The following is a 17,683-nucleotide window of genomic DNA, read 5'->3' on the forward strand; positions in this document are numbered from 1 at the left end:
AAAGTGCTGGAATCAATTCTTTCAGGTACTACTCCAACGTAATTTTGCGAGAAAAAGCGATTGGGTGCAGTCCCAATACGCTGCGATCGACGCATCAAAAGTTACAGCCAAAAAACGAGAACCAGTGTTTTCGACATTTTTCAGCAGGTGCTTTTTCCTTCGCGATTACTGTCCTGTTGATCCTACGCTCTTTTCGCTGCGTTTTCTGAGCTCCTGGGGGCCCAATTAGTCAGGAAAGGGTCATTCAAATCGAATCTGAGACCAAAAATTTTCGGCTCCAAAAATGAAGAAAAAAGTACGGCTAACCCCTGTTACGTGCAGTCGGTGATCTGAAGGATCTCGTTCCACGTGACTTCAAAAGAATATATATATATTCTTTTCCCGAGCGGTTAGAAATAGATTACCTAGGGCTTCGTTTGTATAAAGTGTCAACACACCTGCTGTGATGAAATTCTAGTATTCTGGGTGACAGGATCTCGGTGGTATGGACAGGACGAATAGGTGGGAAACGTATTGTCCACAATGGTTTGTATTTTGTATTCTCAATTATATTAAGTACAGTATTGCAAATGACAAAGAGAGATTAAGAACGAGTAGTGTAATCAATTAAACTATTAAAATGTGAAAGAGCGAATGACTAGTATGACTAAGTACTACGTTACGGTTGAGAAAAAGGTGAGTCAAGGAGCGGGCCACCTTGGTTAGCGCGAGGGTGACTCTTAGGACGCACCACCGATTTACCGAGTTGTTCCGTCAGGAATTCCTGAGTCTCCACGTTGCCTTTTCTGGATGATGGAAGGTCCTTTCCAATGGCCGGTCCGATCGATGGGGTGCACCACTCACTCATCTCCAGGCTGAGATCTCAATGATCTCACACTCCTCAATTACGACTGACTTGATGGTGTCGATGGATTTACCGATTACAGCTCGATTTCGTCGGTGGTGGGGCGTTATTCTGCAGAGTAGCCATCGCGCCACCTTCCGGTGTCGGTGCACTTCCTGACTCATCTGGTTGTGTGCAGGGCAGCGATTCTCGAAGGAATGCGCTGAGCAAGCAGCTTGACGCCTAGCGCGTGTCGCGAAAGTCAAAAGGGCCTTTCGTAACACCCCTTTCTATTCAACCTTCCGATTGGCTCCAGACAACTGCAAATAGCGGTTTTCCCATTTCAAACCTGCGGGTTCCTGGGAACATTAATAAATATCGAATATTAATAAATATTTTCAGTATGAGAACACATCAAAATCTTTGTGTGAGGATTAATATAATATTTTCATCGACACATTGTAGCAAGAAGCTTCTGAGAAAATTATAATAAATTATTGGAATTTTATTAGCGCATTGATAGCCACTGAAATTGGGGCTCCGCGAAAAATGAATAGAAATAATTTAGAGAAAAAAGTTTAGTCGAAAATTCCGGTCAGGTAAAGAGAAATTTTAATTGTTGGGAAAACGCAACATGTTTAACGTTTTCGACGTTTCGGCCGGGCCCTGCCGACCATCCTCAAGAAATTTTGACGACCTGTTCCTGCTTAGATGTTCTTAGTTCAGCATTTTGGACAGAAGTGACCGTTGTGTTTTCCCAACAATTAAAATTTCTCTTTACCTGGACGGAATTTTCGACTAAACTTTTTTCTTCAATCAACCTCCTGGTCATGAATACTTCACAAAGGAAATAATTTATTGTAATCGTGACAAGTTAGAAAAATTGAAGATAAGATATAAGAACAATTGCCATTAAATATTATAAAAATGTTAGACTCACCGTGCACAAGTCCTCGGTCTCCTCGTCCACCTCCTCGTCGACCTCGATCACCTGCAACCACCCGTAACCACAGCCAACCACCTCCAACCACCGCCAACTACCTCCAACGACCACCGCTAACCACCTCGGGTTATACCCCGAATCCTAATAAATATTTCCAGTAAAAATTAGAACACACCAACAAAATTGTGTAAGGATTAATTTAATTTTTTTATTGACACATTTTACCAAGAAGATTATGAAAAAATTATAAAGAATTATAGAAATTTTATCAGCGCATTGATAGCTGCTGAATTGGGGCTTCCGCGAAAAATGAATTGATATAATTTATTGTAAACATGATAAGCTTCAAAGATTTTAGGTAAAATATGATTGCAATTGCCATTAAATATTATAAAAATGTTGTACTCACTGTGTACAAATCCTCGGTCTCCTCGGCCTCCTCCTCGTCCACCTCGATCACCCGCAACCACCCCTAACCGCCTCCAACCACCGCCAACGATCTCCAACGACCACCGCTAACCACCTCGGATTATACCTCGAATACTAATAAATATTTTTAGTATTAGAACACATCAAGAATATTGTGTAAGGATTAATATAATATTTTATTGACACGTTTTACCAAGCGGATAACGAGAAAATACGAGAAGTCAAGTTTTACCAGGTAGTGAACCTTCAGTGCATAAACTACGGAGCGCTTGTCCTGGAAGTTGAGTTTCAGCACGTAGCTGACCTGGAGCATATAAACTACGGAGCGCTTGTCCTGGAACTCGAGTTGGACCATGAAGCGGACCCGGAGTGCGGGACCCACGGAAGTAGAGAACTCGGTACTCGAAATCTGCGGAGCGCGATTCTCATTCGTCTTCTCTACTGCGCGGTTGTTCCCAGACTGAGGAATTCGGCGAGCTGATTTTCGTGTACATAGATCGATGACGTCAGGAGAAAAAAAATTTTGGGTGACGTCACTTATTGAACATTCGAAGATCCGCACATCGAAACTTTGGTTTCGAACTTTAATACTATGTATGATGTATGATGATGTATGATGATATGATATGATGTATAATGAGTTTAGTTTTTCAGTCAAGAGATACCTACGCACTTTATCTTTTCTGCCGAATCCAGACTCAAGCGACTAGGCCCTTCGATGGTCAGCCGTTGACTAAAGATATATTCTTCATTTCGGGTCAGCTAATAACGCTGCCGTTCTGCGACAGTTAGATGATAAAAATCTTTGGTCCTACCTTTCAAATGTGTGTTGAAATACATTCGAAGTTTTAAGAAGCTTCGTTGCATCTCTCCCCATAAAAAAAAAAAAAAATCGCCGACAATCACCCTTTTAGGTCTTTAAATCACGACATTGCGTTAAATACTGTCTCATATACGGAGCATCCCATTCCATCTCAATCAAACTTAGCGCATCCGTGATGTATTACAGTTACTTCGAATTTTTTTCCATTTGAACACCTTTCGAAAAATAATTCTGCCTCTCTACTCAACGTAGATACTTCACTTGCGACTAGCTAAAACAGCGTTTCGATTCCATGCCTACGAAAATTCAAGATCGAGAGAGCAAATGAAAAGTTGTTGGAATAATTATGAATAATAATGTTATAGAATACATGGTAGAGCAGGGGGACGAAGATGACGAAGGTGTTCGGAGGTGGTCGGAGGTGGTTGAAGGTGTTCGGAAATGGTAGGAGGTGGTAGGCTCTGGTAGGAGGCGGTAGGGGGTCGTAGAAGGTGGTCGGAGGTGGTCGGAGATGGTAGAAGGGTGTAGGAAGTGTTTGGAGGCGTTTGGAAGATATTGGCGGTGGTTAAGGAGGACGAGGACGACTCGGACTTCGAGGGGTGCGGGGGAGGAGGAGGTTGACGGCGGTTGGCGGTGCTCGGAGGTTGTTGCGGCAGTTGGCGGTGGACGTGGTTAGGCGTCTTCTCACGGGGATGATCGAGCTGATCGACATTTCTAACTGAGTCGCAGTTGACAAGTAGTCTTACGTACTCACTTTGTACCGACTCAATCTCAAGCTTCCATATCGACACTACTTAGGCTACGAATGTCGGTGCGAGCCCGTTAGGTGGAGTCGATTGAGCAGAAACCTCCTACGCCCCCAGGCCCACCTGGGCCCGCTTGTCCGCCGAAACCTGGTCACAAAAATTGACCCAGGGGTATCCATCTTTATGTTCTTCAGTCAACGCCTTAAACGAATCGTTGAATTAACTCCAATTTTCCAGTCGACGCTCAAATCTACAAAGATAAAATATGATAGGCCACGAAAATTCTTCACATGTTGGGCACGTCTTGTTTACTATTAACCGAATATTATTATGTTTCAGAACGCATAGTTCCGTGATATTTTTACTTTTTGTATCACTGAAGTTGTAACTAGATACTTCTGCAGCGTTAGGCTGGTAGTCTTGCGAGATTGGTTGGGAGGGGCGACCATTTAGATTTCAGCCAATTACAAGAGCTGGAAAAAGTTTTCAAACAAGTGGCGTCCGTAGCCGTTGAAATTCTTCGAGATCTGCTGGCCGTATGTATGGTTCATATAAAGAGAGCATTCGTAGTATCGCTATCCGTCAAAAGATAGTTTTGATCGTTGTGATTGGAAACTTCACATCATTCAAGCTTTGATCATCAGAGAAACAGGCAAAATATTGAGACAGAAGAAGTGAGTATCGCTAATTTAGGTATTTCCATTTATAATGTACTCGATGTGTGAACCTTTTCCACTTATTCTGGCACTGGTGTAATGATCGGGGTTCGTGTTTCGAGGTCTTTAAAATTCTATTTATAAACGTATAACTTTATCATTGAGGTCAAAATCATGATGAAGAACACTTTGTAGTATTTTAAATACCGAATCAGATTTTGTAACCAGCTACGTTTCATCTCATCGCGATAATCATGCTATTTACATAAACACGATTTGACTTCTCTGACTCTTCGCATTGTGTTACAATTTAATTGGGACACGACTAGAATTTATTGAGCATAGTTTTTTGCCAAGTCTCTAATTTAGTTCACTTTGACAAATGCCATTCAGTAAATATGATTAAGTTTAGCCATCTTCCAGATAAAATTTATCCTCCAAATAAACTACTTATTTGCTAATAAAATACCGAATGAAACACTTAACCGAAGGGGAAATTTTACTTCGAGGCAGAACAATCAACCCTGAGTACAAAAGCCAGATATTCATAAAGATTTCATGGAAATTGTGTTATAAACGCGTTTAATTACAAAATTGAAAAGGAGTAAAAAATTATTTTGGTTTTAGGAATCATCAATCTCTGTGGAAGATTTATTTCAAAGATTGCTTTGAAGAGAAGCATTCTATGGACGGCGTGTGGCATCTAAATGCTCCGCAGTGGACGGACTTTGCATCCAGTCCACAACCACTGGACGATGGTTATTTTGACCTGGAGCATGAGGAGCTAGAGCCTCAGCCAGTGGTAAAACAGTTCTCATGCACAGCTCCTAGTGCTGAACTGGAAGAGACAAAAGGAGATACAAAAGCTATAAAACGTATGTTGAAGGTTCCAGAATCAAATGACTCTTTGATACAAGACATAGAAGTAGCAAAGTTGACTCCTGTTAAAGTTGTACCCAAGTTGAGAAGTAAAAAAAATGCAACAATCAAAGAAACTACATATGATAATGTATTGACTGAAGCTATGGCCAGCCTTCAACTTTCGGCTAGAAAGAATGCAAGAAGGTCTCATACTATTAGAAGTACACCATCAAAATTGACATCAACACCAATGACCACAGAATTGAAACCTCTGATCAAGTATAAAGCTATTCGTTCGACTCCAAGCAATCCGATTCCTGCGTGGATTAGAAGAGTACAACCATCCGAGAAGTTGAGAAAATGTGAGAAAAATATTGCAGTACCAACCATTGAACCATGTCCAACAATCGAGCATGTAAAAACACTGGATAATCTATCCGTGCAGGATTCACAGCAGACAGAAAATGCCATAATTGATAACAATGTTTTCGTTGTGCAATCTGAAAAAAAGCCAGCTGATATAGATGATCCCTTAAATATGAAACATATTCCTGCGGACAGCAAGCCGAAAGCTACTGAAGAGGTGCCAAATACTGCTGAAGAGCCAAAAGATGTTGCAGATTTTCCTATAAATGATAAAGTAAAAGTAATCAAAGATCCTGCTATTGGTGACAAGAAAAATGCTATTAAATTACTTCCTACTGAATTTGAGTCTCAAGCTGCCAACAACTTGCTGGTCAATGATGCCACTCTTGAAAATGCTCTGCCTGTTCCAGGTTGTAGTAAACGTGCTTCTAATATCTCGCAGCAATCTTGTTTCTCAAACAAGGGGCATCCGGCAAGATTTTCTACATGTCAACTTCGTAGGCAAAGTTTGATAAAATACAGAAGGAGGTCTAATAAATATGTGAGCATGGCTGAGGCAATATCCAAATTTCAAACTGGGACACCAAAAAGATTCAGATCAATAAGTTCAAAGAATGCAAAACTTGGACCCGTGCAGAAGGTACGACAGGTTAGTGTGTCTGCAACAGTACCAATTTCACCTGCTCTACGATGTAAATCAAGAACAAGACCTACAACCATCTTGAGTCACGAGGAACGTGAGCAGCAGGAGTTACAAGAGCTGCGAAAATATTCTGCTCGTGGAAATATGGCTAGAGCTAATTCTCTAAAAAGTCTGGCACAAAATCCTGCACCTAGAACTGTTATTAGGAATAGATCAGTGAGTTCTGCTCACCCTCCTGCTTCAACATCAACAAAAATATGTAAGTCAAACATGGAGGATAAAGTAAATCGAGAGGCAGTAAGAATAAAAGTAACTGTACCTACAGTTGTTTCTACCAAGGAAGGAGTAGCAGTTCAAGATGCTGAGATCTCGAACTTTGGAGTGCCAGATATAACAAGTGCTAAATCAACTACAACCAAGGTGATGCCATTCAGTTTTGAAATGCGAAACAAAGAGCTCCAAAAGAAAAAAGAAAAAAAGATTAAAGAACTGATGAATGAGGAACAGAATAAAACAAAAGGAACCTTTCATGCGCGGCCTGTTCCCATTTTCAAGAAGCCTATGCTCGCTGTTCCTAAAGAAACGAATACTGCTAAGCATAGTACTAAACCTTGTCCCTTCAGTTTTGAAAACAGAGATAAGAACTTGCTGAAAAAAAAGGAAAACTACATAAAGACTATTTTGGAAGAAGACAAGAAAGCTAGAATCTTTCAGGCCAAGCCAATTCCAGAATTTAAACCTGTTTTGGTGCGTGGAATATCAAAAGAGAATATAAGTTCAGGGAATAAAGCTTCAAACTCTGCTCCTTCACTTCCTCAAAAAACTCGCATTTCCACACTACCAATCTCAAAAACTGGTTCAAGAAATTGTTTGCTTACTAAGAACAATTGTTCCAATCAAGAAAATCAAAATCCATCTGTGAATTCTAATGCCCAATCTTCACAGAACTATAAATCGAAGGAAGATAAAAGCAAATATGAGCCAAAGCCTATAAAAGTATTATCTGATCATGAGTTTCAATTAAACACCGACAAAAGGGCAAAAGAGCGGAAAGAGTTTGATGAAAGGATCAAGCAAAAAGAACAGGAAATAGAAAAGCTAAAGAAAGAAGCGGAAGCGGAAAAACTAAAACGAACTGAGAGTGAAATAGCAGAACTCAGAAAAATGGCTGAGATTCAAGCAAGACCAATGCCAATTTACAAACCTCCAGTTGTCATTCGTTCCGAGAAACCACTCACCGAACCTCAAAGCCCTGGCTGGGCTTCAAAACCAAAGCGTTAACAGAGATGACTAATTTCGATTATTACGAATGATGGTATGAATAAACTAGTTTCGAAACGTGATTGCTGTATTAAATATTATTAATTTCCAAACTATTGTATCATTTGACATTATTGATGATTGTTATCTTTCAAGATTAGAATAAGCATATTATTGGATGATGCAAACTAACAAGTGATATCGATTCTGAGCATAAAAATATATTCAAAGGAATGATAAAAATGCTGTCTTAAAAACCACATAAATAATTATTTTCTTCTTAAAACTCAACTTTACCTTTATGAAATTGCACTTTCCACAGTACTGTGAACTATGTCTCATAGACTTCCGAAAATACGTAGAGAGCATGTTAGGGTGTAAGTAAGTCGGCTTGTACATCTTGTGTTGCCTTACGTTACCTGGATTCTTGTCTTTAAAATACCCTCAAGACAACATAGAATGTTTTTCTTTGTCATGATCGATGTGAGGATGTTTAAACATAGCGCGAAATTTAGATATATCTGGAAATAGATTTGCATAGAGTTAAAAATGAGTGAAAATCAGTAATCTGTGAAATAAGACACCTCAAAATTTGTCTAAATATTAATATTGGATTTATGTATATCCAAATAGCACTCTTTTAGTTGAGATATAGAATCACATGACATCCTGCGGATAACTTCAATTTGTGAATAGATATAAAAAATATTGCAAACAAAAATATATTATCAAACTGTATTATAGCAATAATTTCGCTTACTTTTTGTTTCAATTCGGACGTTATCAACGGAGCAGCTTATTGTAACTAATGCCTATTAAAACACATCAAGATTAACTTTCTTCCGGTACAATAACATTGATTTTTGATAATAGATTTTTATAATGTAAGTATACGATAACCCTGAAGATTCACGAGTATTCACACACTATACTTCCTATCTTTTTGCATTATGTTGTAAAACTATCACCTAGAAAAGATTTTTTGCAGTTAAAGCATAATAGCAATCTTGTCAAGATAGCCTGATATCGTATTGTTCATCCTGTGCTAGTTTTGCTTAGTTGTGCAGTACTCGCTTTGTGTAATAAGTTTTAATATAGGATTTCTTGTAGCACGACCTTACAATCATTTCAAATAAAACTTCATCAGTGAAAACAATCTGACATTGATAAATATTTTCTTTGACTTGAATTCATTTTTAAACCAACAATTAGAGACAAGTTTCTGTAATATATACGTGAATAATTTTCATAATTATAAGTTGCCGTATAAATGCGAATAATTTTGTTACCGACTTATAGTTTAATACTTTCGGCAAGAAAAACTACGATCGCTATTTTTAACAACTTGCATATTCTATTTTATTACCCAGACTCTTGCACAAAACCTTAATTTATGGGGGTTGTATATCTTGGAAGTATATTTTCTGTGAGATTTTCAAAATTTTATGCAGTTAATTCTAAGAGTGGATTTTCAATTGACGGAAAAGAATGATGGGTGAAGCTGGCATTACATGTAACAAACACTGTAATATAGATTAATCACTGTTGAATAAATAGTTTGATACTTCATTCTGAATTTGCCCCATATTTAAGACATAAAGCCATCTACATTTGTTTTTCGATGTAATACCACCTTGAGAAAGAGGTAGTTAAAAAAACAAAACCACTAATAATCGTTAAAATACGATGTCTTATATAAGTTAATAATTACAAAATATTAAATTAAACAATTCTTGTGTTTATATTAGCAGGAGCGTAGTATGACATTCGCAAGGTTGGTGCAGATAACAAGAACCAAACAGCCAACCTTTGTTAGGGGAAAATAAAGCGTGATACTTTCATGAACCAGACCTGAATATTAATCAAATATGGCCATTGATTAAGATAAATTAGAGACAGATTCCAATGACTAATAGCCTTGGTAGTATTTCTTCTAAGTAGAATCGTCTTGTAATCATATTGCTTTAAAGCATTTAAAAATTGATTCTTTTTTCCCTTTTTCCAATCAAAGTCGAATCGTTCTGTAATCATATTGCTTTGGAGCATTTAAAAATTGATTCTTTTTTCCCTTTCTCCGATCAATCTGTTAAATATTTAGGCAATGTTAATTTTTATTATGACTCAGAAGACATCTTTTTTCATGTCTGAGAATTCAACGACATATGTTCTATGGAGAATAGATATATAATAATTGAACCCAAACTAACGGTAACATTAACGTGCGGGTCCAAGCAGATTTTCTTATCAAAGTTCTTTCAGAAGTGCAGATTTGGCGTTCTTAAGTTTATCTAGCCTACGTTGTAAATGAGAATTTGCGGTTTCAAGCTCCTCTACTCGGCCCTGTGATTCTCGTACCTAGAACAAATATTGTATAGACATTATTCACTCCTCGTAATTAATTTTCCAGTCCATCAATGTAATTGGCCCGATAGAATTCATTATAATTCAACATGAAGAGGAAAAGGTGTTGGAATCCGAGGTAACATTATATTCAAATTAGGTGCCATTATTCGCTTCAAAATTAGTGGTTCGAAATCGAACTTCAGGTTTGGCTTTCAACTTTCACGTAAAAAACAAGTTGAAAAAAAAATTAAAGTAGTAGGTTATAAGGAATGGTGATGAAATAAAAGGGAACAGCTGGGACGCGCTCACCCATTTCTTTACTGGCAGTGACATTCGTCAAAATAATCAGATATCATCTGTAAAATGAAATGGCGTGTTTCAAAGCATTGCAGGAAGAAGTTAAAACATTCTACTGACAGCTGGATATTTTAGTAATATTGTATCACTTGATTACCTCTCGTTGTAGCTTTCGCTTTTCAACCTTTAATTCATCTTCTGCCTTTTCGGAAGCTTCTGCTGCAGATTTATATCGAATAACTTGACTCTCTAGCCTGGCGACTGTCGCTTGCAGTGTGGACATATCCTGTTCGGCTTTTTGCAGTTTGAATTTGTAATCTGATAAGTGCTTGTTTGCCTCTCGTTGAATGTCTTCAGAGTCTGATAAGTTTCCTAATTAACGGAACCAGGGCAAAATTAATTCATTGAATATTTCTCGAAATATGTTTTATCTGGCGTACCACTACACAATCGAATTTGTTTCAAGATTAATAATTCATGGAATCTTACCCAACATCGAACCTGGTAACCTCTCTGATCGAACACGATTCTTTGCATCTTCCAATTCCAGCCTTAAATGTCGAATTTCATCTTGCAATTCTTTCTTCTCAGATGCAAATCTTCTCAGTCGGACATCTGGTAAATTGAGAAAAGCATTGCAAATTGAATTTCAGCGAGTCCAACATGATAGATATTTATTACACCAACACAAACAAAAAAGTTGTATGTATCACTATTTCATACCCAGTGATCCTTCTCCAGCATTTTGCAACAAATCCGCACTCTCTGTACTGACTAGTACTCTTTTTCTTGGATGTGGACCATTTTCTGGTATGTCAGCATCACTCTCCTCCCCCTCGTCTTCTACTATAACAAGACCATTTTCCTAGAACATGAAACATCCTATAAATTCTGTTCGGTTTTTTTTCTTTTTGATGAGACAAGAATTTGGTTTGATTATGAGATTGTCAAAATAATAGGATCCGTACCTGGATAAGTGTGTCTCGTTCCAGTAGTTGCACCCTGCAAACATCCAAATCTTCTTTCAGGCGTTGACTTACACGCTTCAATTGTTCAGCTTCTCGATTTTTTTCTCTTAGCTCTCGGCGCAATTGAGCAGTTGTCTCCTCTAATTCTTCAAGTTTGTCTTTCAATAAATCTACTTGATACGAATAAGTTGACTTCTCATTATCCAATTGTGCATTAGTTATCATAGCTTTGCGGAATTTTTCCTCGAATTCCTTAAGTTCTAACTGAAATAAGTTTAAGGATTTAAGTACTTTGCAAATCTCAGCAGTTTTGTTTCAAAGCATATCTTGACCTTGGAAGGCATTTAAGAAATTCAGCAACCATTGTAAACCGACTAAAGTTTTAATGATATAATGCGTTTTTGAAGACTCGATTCATAACATATAAATGGCTGAAAAATTTATAATACTATTCCAACTGCCGTGTAAAGAATATTACGCATAGATGGGAATTATTCATAATTATCAATGCCACATAATAATAAGTTAACTTTCCTATCATTAAAAAAAATTTCTACTGAATATTCAGTGGTTAACCGATGAATACCTTTCTGTTCGGATTCTTATATGAAAATTCGTAAAATTGTTTGAAATATGTCAAAATCGTATAATTACCCTAAGATCTCTACTAAGGCCGGCATCTTCCAAGGAATCTTCGGACGACCTTCGACTTGACTGAAAGTTATTGGAATTTGTGAGAAGGCGAGATGTTCTCACAGGATCTGGTGTCACCCTCATCGTTCGGTTAGCATCAGCTGAAATTAGGTCTTTAAAAACTACCTGTACTTTTTTCTTTCGACAAATTAAGTTTATTCATTAAAAATGCGTATGTTTATTATTATTCACAGTATGAAATTTTCTTTGGTAATCAAGAATGTAAAATATGGCACTTGCTTACCAGTACACATATCGTAGACTCTATCTGCGTTCTCCTCAGCTTCTTTTTGCTGTCTCTCCAATTCTCGCATTCGGATCTCTCTAGCCTCTGCTCTAGCTTGTCTCCGAGCTGCTAATCGAGCTTCTGCCTAAAAGATTGTGTGAAATATATTCATGATATTAAAATATTTAATCGGATACAACTGTGTTACTATTCAGATTTAACAGCTTTCACTGAAAAAGATATAATGTAAATATTGTGTGCAGCGATTGGATGGTATTTGAAGTTATTTTGCTAATGATTTCCCTGCATAAATCAACATACTTCGTCAGCATCCTTGACTAGGTCTTCGATATCATACACATCATCAGAATCCTCAATCTCTTGTTGATGTTTAAAAAAAATGTTGACATCATTTTCAGTTCTTTTATCAAGTTCAGCAGGATCCATTTTTATTATAACACTACTTAGCACTCTTAAGATAATTAGCGTGAAATCTATGAGATAACAGTTCTCCGTAGGATTATGAGTCTTAATCTGTGATGCATTCCTCACAAATGTACAGCTAAAGTTTTTTAAACGTTTAGTTGGAGCAGTAAAATGCTGCTTCTTGTTACACAAATACCAAACATCTCTCTACTGTACTGTACTGTACTGTGAACACAGTTTATTCTGTTAATAATTGTGTATATTATAGAACCACATCTACAGCCTTCAATTTTCAAGGTTAAATAGATTATTGAATTTTACGATTTTAGGTAAGTACTCATAACACTTCAACATACAAATGTGGTACTAATATTCGATTACACCTGATTAAATATTTGAATTTTGTTTTTCGGCAGTTGAAACACCGCCTACACATGCTGAACGTTCAATCCTATAGTGCCAGAGCCTAACTCACAATCAGCTGAAGACCAATTGTTTTCTCTAACTGCTTGACATTTATCTGGGTCTGTATATTCATAAAATTTTTGTTATGAAAAGGTTAGTGTTTCAGTTTTTGCAGTTAAATGACTGAATTTTATAATTAAAATTGATCAACACTAAAAAAAATCTATTTCCCAAGATAGAAAATTTACCACTATCGGGTTAAACTTAGTTTGTAAAATTTCATAACTTTACAGAAAACAAAACATATAACTATTTTTAGATGCAACTAAATGGAATGTTAAATAAGCTCAGTACGTAAAGAAAAACGGTAAATGATTGTGTTTTATGCAAAGCACACCACTAACTGGACATTCTTGCCGAGCACTCAAGTTCCTCCCCACCAATACTATATTACATACTGAGTATCACTCTTATCTGAGTTACACACAACTCTGTTTCCCCTTCCGTAAACTTAAATTTGCACAACCACCTTGTATGATTCACTTTGTCAAGATAAAATTTTTCCTTTATGTAAACGAACAATATTACTACTTACTACTCAATGCATACATATATTTTTTGTATAACAGACAGCTTCTAATTCATTAATCAATAACATTGGGCATTGACAATTTAGTTATTGAATAAGTAATTGATTTCACGTTTTCAAACTTATGATGAAAAATAATTAATAAACAGCGAGTTGAGAATAAAATTTTCCAACTCTTTATCTTTGAATATGAAATTAATTTCAAGGTTTTTCGAGATATGGTAAAGGTAAATCTATCGCCAGTAATTCATGTAAGAATTTTTTCCGCCTTTTTCCTAATGGTGTTGATGTAGTTATTTATTCTTCATGGTGAATAATCTAAGAATACTGATACGTGTATGGTTTTGGAATTAGCTTATCCAGACGCAGATCTTGTTCCACTTGAAATTCTAGCCAGATTTGAATTTATTGCGAACCATCGATGAATACCAAGCAATTGCAAATTTATCAAGGTGACGTAGTTTCGTATTTGAAAAACAATTTCTTTGTAAAAGAAGGGATCCAAAAAACTGATAAACAAGCTTAGCATGAATGAGCATGAAAAATGATGCCGTACCTCTTTTGCAATTTGATCAAGAGCTTGATCCTCGGCCGAATGCCTCGTGGTAGTTCGTCTCCGTCCTGCCACCAGTGGCTCCATTCTTTAGTATCAATGTAGTTTATTTTTGTTTTGGTTTACAGCCGATGATAAACGTATACACTTTTCTTTTATACAGGTAGACACGTTCCGTCACCTCACAAGGGTACTCCACTACGCTAGGAACATACACAAAACACAATCTAAGCCTGGGAAACTTATCCAGCATCAGCAAAACATTTATTATTACACGTATAATAATTAATATATTATTTGTATTTTTCAGGTTTAACTCCATTAAACTGCTCAATGAGAACTAAAAGAGAAAACAAGAATTACGTGTCTTAATCCTTTCTGAAATCACGTCAATAACAACATGAAAGGATAAAAAAAAAAAAGTATCGGAAAAAAAAATTTAAAGAACTGTTATAAGCGAGTCTCGCGACTTGTTAAAGTGAGTACGTATGTACGTATTTGCAAATTCATGACGTAGAAATTGAGGATTGGTGGGTGTAAGGAGGAAATATTTAGAAGCTGAAATTGAGACATGATGGTTGAAAAGGTGGGGTTTGTAATAACGTGGATTATTTGACAGTAATACGGAATTTTCGTTTAAATTTATAAAAGAAAAATATATACAGGAATAAGGTCTAAAACGATTAATAGGTTGCATTCCTTAGAGTCTCCCCACCCACACAGAACGGACAGGTATGCGTAACACGTCCACAAGCACTGTACATATAAAACAGTTTCAACGGATATAAATGGATTTCTATATAGTCCAATCAACTTACGAATGAGATATTATCCGTTCATCCGGCAGGCGGATGCATCGTTTTTTGTTTTTGTTTTGTTTATTTTTTTTTTGTACCAAAAACTCTTGACGTAAAAATAAATCTGGAAACTATAAATACAATCAATGGAAGTTGGATGACTTCTTCTCGATGACCATCTGTAGCTTCCGAACGATATTCCAATTTCGTTTAGCGATATTAAACCAATTTTCAAACACCGGGGTACAACAAGGTACCGCAATATTCACTATCTATCATCTAGGTCCCTCGGTTGATGATATAACTATGCGTTAATCGGGGCGAAAATTTCAGATCAAAATACATTTTCCGAGTACGTACATTGCTGAGTACCCGCACACAGTACCGAAAAACACACCTCACCTACGCGACCGCCTCTCCCTCGGCCATCCTGCTGCTGACATCTGGACGATCTATCGCGCAACACAATTCGCCGATCCATTCCTTGACTCGAACCGTGAAAGATGTAAGATTTAAAATTCTCACTGCTGCCGTTCATTTTTCTAAGATACGTTTTGAACGTAAAATTAAATTTCAACGAATAGAATATTTTTCAAACATAATTTATAGGGTATTGAATCAGGTGACCGTTTTACACGTAAATATAAAATTTTCGAAATTTTATTGTTCTCTATCAACTCTGTATACTCTTAGCATTATTACCAATGGTAAAACTGTCACAAATGTGAAGCTATTTTCTTACAGCTAAACTTAACATTGAATTAATTGCAGAATATATTCCAATGAAATTTATCGGGCTACAGTAACAAACTCAAGATTTATCAAGATATTTTACAGAGAAAACTTCATGTGTTCGGTACATTGCAGTCGAGATTTGTTACACGGTGCTTGAAATAAATATAATTTAAAACATGTAGTTCTCAGAGAGTCTGTGGTAATCGAAGCTGCTACTACTACTCTGCTTTCGATTTGACGTCTTCCTTGTAATGCAGGAAAACAAAGGAGAATAAAAATACGCCTCCCATCATAGAGAATGCGCTTACATAATAGGGGAATGCACTAGGTATGAATCGCTCATACTGCGTATGTTGTAGGGGGCGGACAGAGACCTGTGTTGTACTGTACAGGTGAGTAATCCCAATGCGGTTATAATCGACTTTGAACTGATAGACTCCATAGACGTCTGGAATCTTGAATCTCGCTTCGTAACGGCCATTATCCAGTTTCTGCAATTTTGTACGAACGAAAGGATCTATCCTGACAAATTCCAACTGTAAATCATCAGCTTCATACGGAATCCATTTGTCCCCAGCTAGTTGTTCTATTGTAATGGCATACACGACGTCGTCCATCACAGTGTAAGCTGCAGGTGGTTCTTTCTCACCTGACTTCTTATGACTTACAGAAGAGGCACGAATCACACCGCTGTCTTTAAACACCCATTTAGACATAGCTTTAGCAACTGCTTCATTTCCAGATTTCTCGTACTTCTGACCTCCTGAACAGAATAATGAACTTATAGAATCGTAATTAAAGCCATTAATACTTTATTAAATGTAGCAACTGTTTGGAATTATTCGATATTTGTTTATTGTATAATAACATTAAATATTCTTGAGTCTCTCATCAAATGAAACAAATGCATAAGTCATATGAAAAACTCAACCATATAACGGTAAAATTCAAGACAACGCATGTTTCTATTGCCAATTAAAATATCGAGCAGAATGAAGCAATATTACACTGGCTGCCACTAGAACATGTAATATAACCTACCTTGAGCTTTTTGAACAGAGCTAGTGAAGGCTTCGTCACTAAAGAAGAAAAGTGATCCAGAGAATAACACTCTAGCATTATTTCGTGCCTGGAGAGCAGCAATTAAGAGAGTATTTTTTCCAACAGCATGAGGATATTCTTTGACCGGTTGATCTGGGTTGTACGAATAAGCGGAACTAGACGCAGTCAGCAACTGGAGGACTAGCGGGTTTTCAGTATCAGCAACAAGTCCGGTTCCTTGGTAAAGTAGGGGAGGAATGTTTTTGTCTCCGATGATCACTGGAGCATTAATTAGGTTTTCTGTTTCCGCTACAATAGTTGTGTGCTGACCCAAATCAGATACATCATAGTTCATGTGGTCTATGACAGCAGCCCCCTCCTCATCTACTTCAAATCCGCATTCCGAGGCTAATTCGCGGAGTACATCTCCTGACTGAGAAGAACCAGCGACTAGGACATTTCCTCCTCCATCAATGAACTCGGTCACAGCGTCAACACTGAGAGCTCCACCAAATTCTTCGACCGATGGTGCAAATATTATCAAATGCGAGTATAAATATTCACCATATTTTGATAAAACGAGGTTCGCATCATCGGCTAACTTGAATGTCAGTGTATAACCTCGTTCTGCAAAATAGAAAAATTTTATTACTTTAGTTTATTACGAACGGACATAATTTTTGAAAGATGTATTGAGTGATTAAAGTTGGTGTGTTAATTTTAAATAGGGTTATTGATTGGGCGAAATGAGCTGTATGGTGATTAGAGTGAGTGTGCAAGTAAAGGTTTATTACAGACCTTGCAGGGATTTGAAGAACATTGAATGTGTCTCTCGGATGGCTAGATTATCCAGCAAGACTAATGTCTCGCCACCGGCATTCGCCGATGCCAAAAAGCAGAGAAAACCCAAAAACACACTGGTCAAAGACATTTTCAACATTTCGACCGCTGACTTTGTTGCCACGAAGCTCGACTGCTGTGAAACGGAAATGAGCTGTAGTGAATATACAGCCAACAACACAGTCAAAAATAACTATAGCATCGCAAAAAAGTTGAACTT

General features: G+C 37.2%; 3 protein-coding genes and 1 long non-coding RNA gene across 10 annotated transcripts; 1 reads left to right on the forward strand and 3 right to left on the reverse strand.

Moving 5' to 3' along the window:
- Positions 1-563: 563 nt before the first annotated feature.
- LOC124292784 lies at positions 564-2,239 on the reverse strand. Its single transcript, XR_006902702.1, has 3 exons — positions 2,176-2,239; positions 1,764-1,907; positions 564-1,182 (listed from the first exon to the last, which is right to left on the reverse strand). It is a non-coding gene; the product is annotated as an uncharacterized LOC124292784 (long non-coding RNA).
- A 1,975-nt stretch (positions 2,240-4,214) lies between these two features.
- Positions 4,215-9,119, forward strand: LOC107228246 (targeting protein for Xklp2 homolog). The gene is made up of 2 exons (XM_015669636.2): positions 4,215-4,438; positions 5,048-9,119. Exon 2 carries the CDS (start codon positions 5,106-5,108, stop codon positions 7,569-7,571), a length of 2,466 nt encoding a protein of 821 aa, XP_015525122.1. The 5' UTR covers positions 4,215-4,438; positions 5,048-5,105; the 3' UTR covers positions 7,572-9,119.
- Positions 9,120-9,220: 101 nt separating this feature from the next.
- Positions 9,221-15,246, reverse strand: LOC107228248 (leucine-rich repeat flightless-interacting protein 2). 7 transcript variants are annotated; one of them, XM_046732513.1, is made up of 9 exons: positions 14,869-15,246; positions 14,054-14,248; positions 12,096-12,222; positions 11,813-11,964; positions 11,159-11,422; positions 10,914-11,055; positions 10,680-10,805; positions 10,348-10,562; positions 9,221-9,905 (listed from the first exon to the last, which is right to left on the reverse strand). In XM_046732513.1, exons 2-9 carry the CDS (start codon positions 14,135-14,137, stop codon positions 9,795-9,797), a joined length of 1,221 nt encoding a protein of 406 aa, XP_046588469.1. In that variant the 5' UTR covers positions 14,138-14,248; positions 14,869-15,246; the 3' UTR covers positions 9,221-9,794. The 7 variants fall into 7 exon arrangements, with proteins under 7 accessions (XP_046588469.1, XP_015525123.2, XP_015525125.2 ...); XM_015669637.2 differs by having other exon boundaries at positions 14,054-14,253; XM_015669639.2 differs by having other exon boundaries at positions 11,813-11,952; positions 14,054-14,253; positions 14,869-15,244.
- A 245-nt stretch (positions 15,247-15,491) lies between these two features.
- LOC107216472 (dolichyl-diphosphooligosaccharide--protein glycosyltransferase 48 kDa subunit) lies at positions 15,492-17,599 on the reverse strand. Its single transcript, XM_015653668.2, has 3 exons — positions 17,422-17,599; positions 16,624-17,250; positions 15,492-16,345 (listed from the first exon to the last, which is right to left on the reverse strand). Exons 1-3 carry the CDS (start codon positions 17,561-17,563, stop codon positions 15,801-15,803), a joined length of 1,314 nt encoding a protein of 437 aa, XP_015509154.1. The 5' UTR covers positions 17,564-17,599; the 3' UTR covers positions 15,492-15,800.
- Positions 17,600-17,683: the final 84 nt, after the last annotated feature.

This window comes from Neodiprion lecontei, chromosome 2 (genome assembly GCF_021901455.1).
Source record: "Neodiprion lecontei isolate iyNeoLeco1 chromosome 2, iyNeoLeco1.1, whole genome shotgun sequence".
NCBI lineage: Eukaryota > Metazoa > Arthropoda > Insecta > Hymenoptera > Diprionidae > Neodiprion > Neodiprion lecontei.

Bases quoted from the DNA above. Each gene is read 5' to 3' on its own strand.
- LOC107228246 (XM_015669636.2), top strand. From the start codon at position 5,106: ATGGACGGCGTGTGGCATCTAAATGCTCCGCAGTGGACGGACTTTGCA.
- LOC107228248 (XM_015653652.2), bottom strand. From the start codon at position 12,524: ATGGATCCTGCTGAACTTGATAAAAGAACTGAAAATGATGTCAACATT. The intron at 11,965-12,095 runs GTAAGCAAGTGC...TAGTTTTTAAAG, and splicing joins AGTCTACGATATGTGTACTG to ACCTAATTTCAGCTGATGCT. The intron at 10,806-10,913 runs GTATGAAATAGT...TCAATTTACCAG, and splicing joins TGCTGGAGAAGGATCACTGG to ATGTCCGACTGAGAAGATTT.
- LOC107216472 (XM_015653668.2), bottom strand. From the start codon at position 17,563: ATGTTGAAAATGTCTTTGACCAGTGTGTTTTTGGGTTTTCTCTGCTTT. The intron at 17,251-17,421 runs GTCTGTAATAAA...TCTATTTTGCAG, and splicing joins GTTCTTCAAATCCCTGCAAG to AACGAGGTTATACACTGACA. The intron at 16,346-16,623 runs GTAGGTTATATT...TATTCTGTTCAG, and splicing joins CTCTGTTCAAAAAGCTCAAG to GAGGTCAGAAGTACGAGAAA.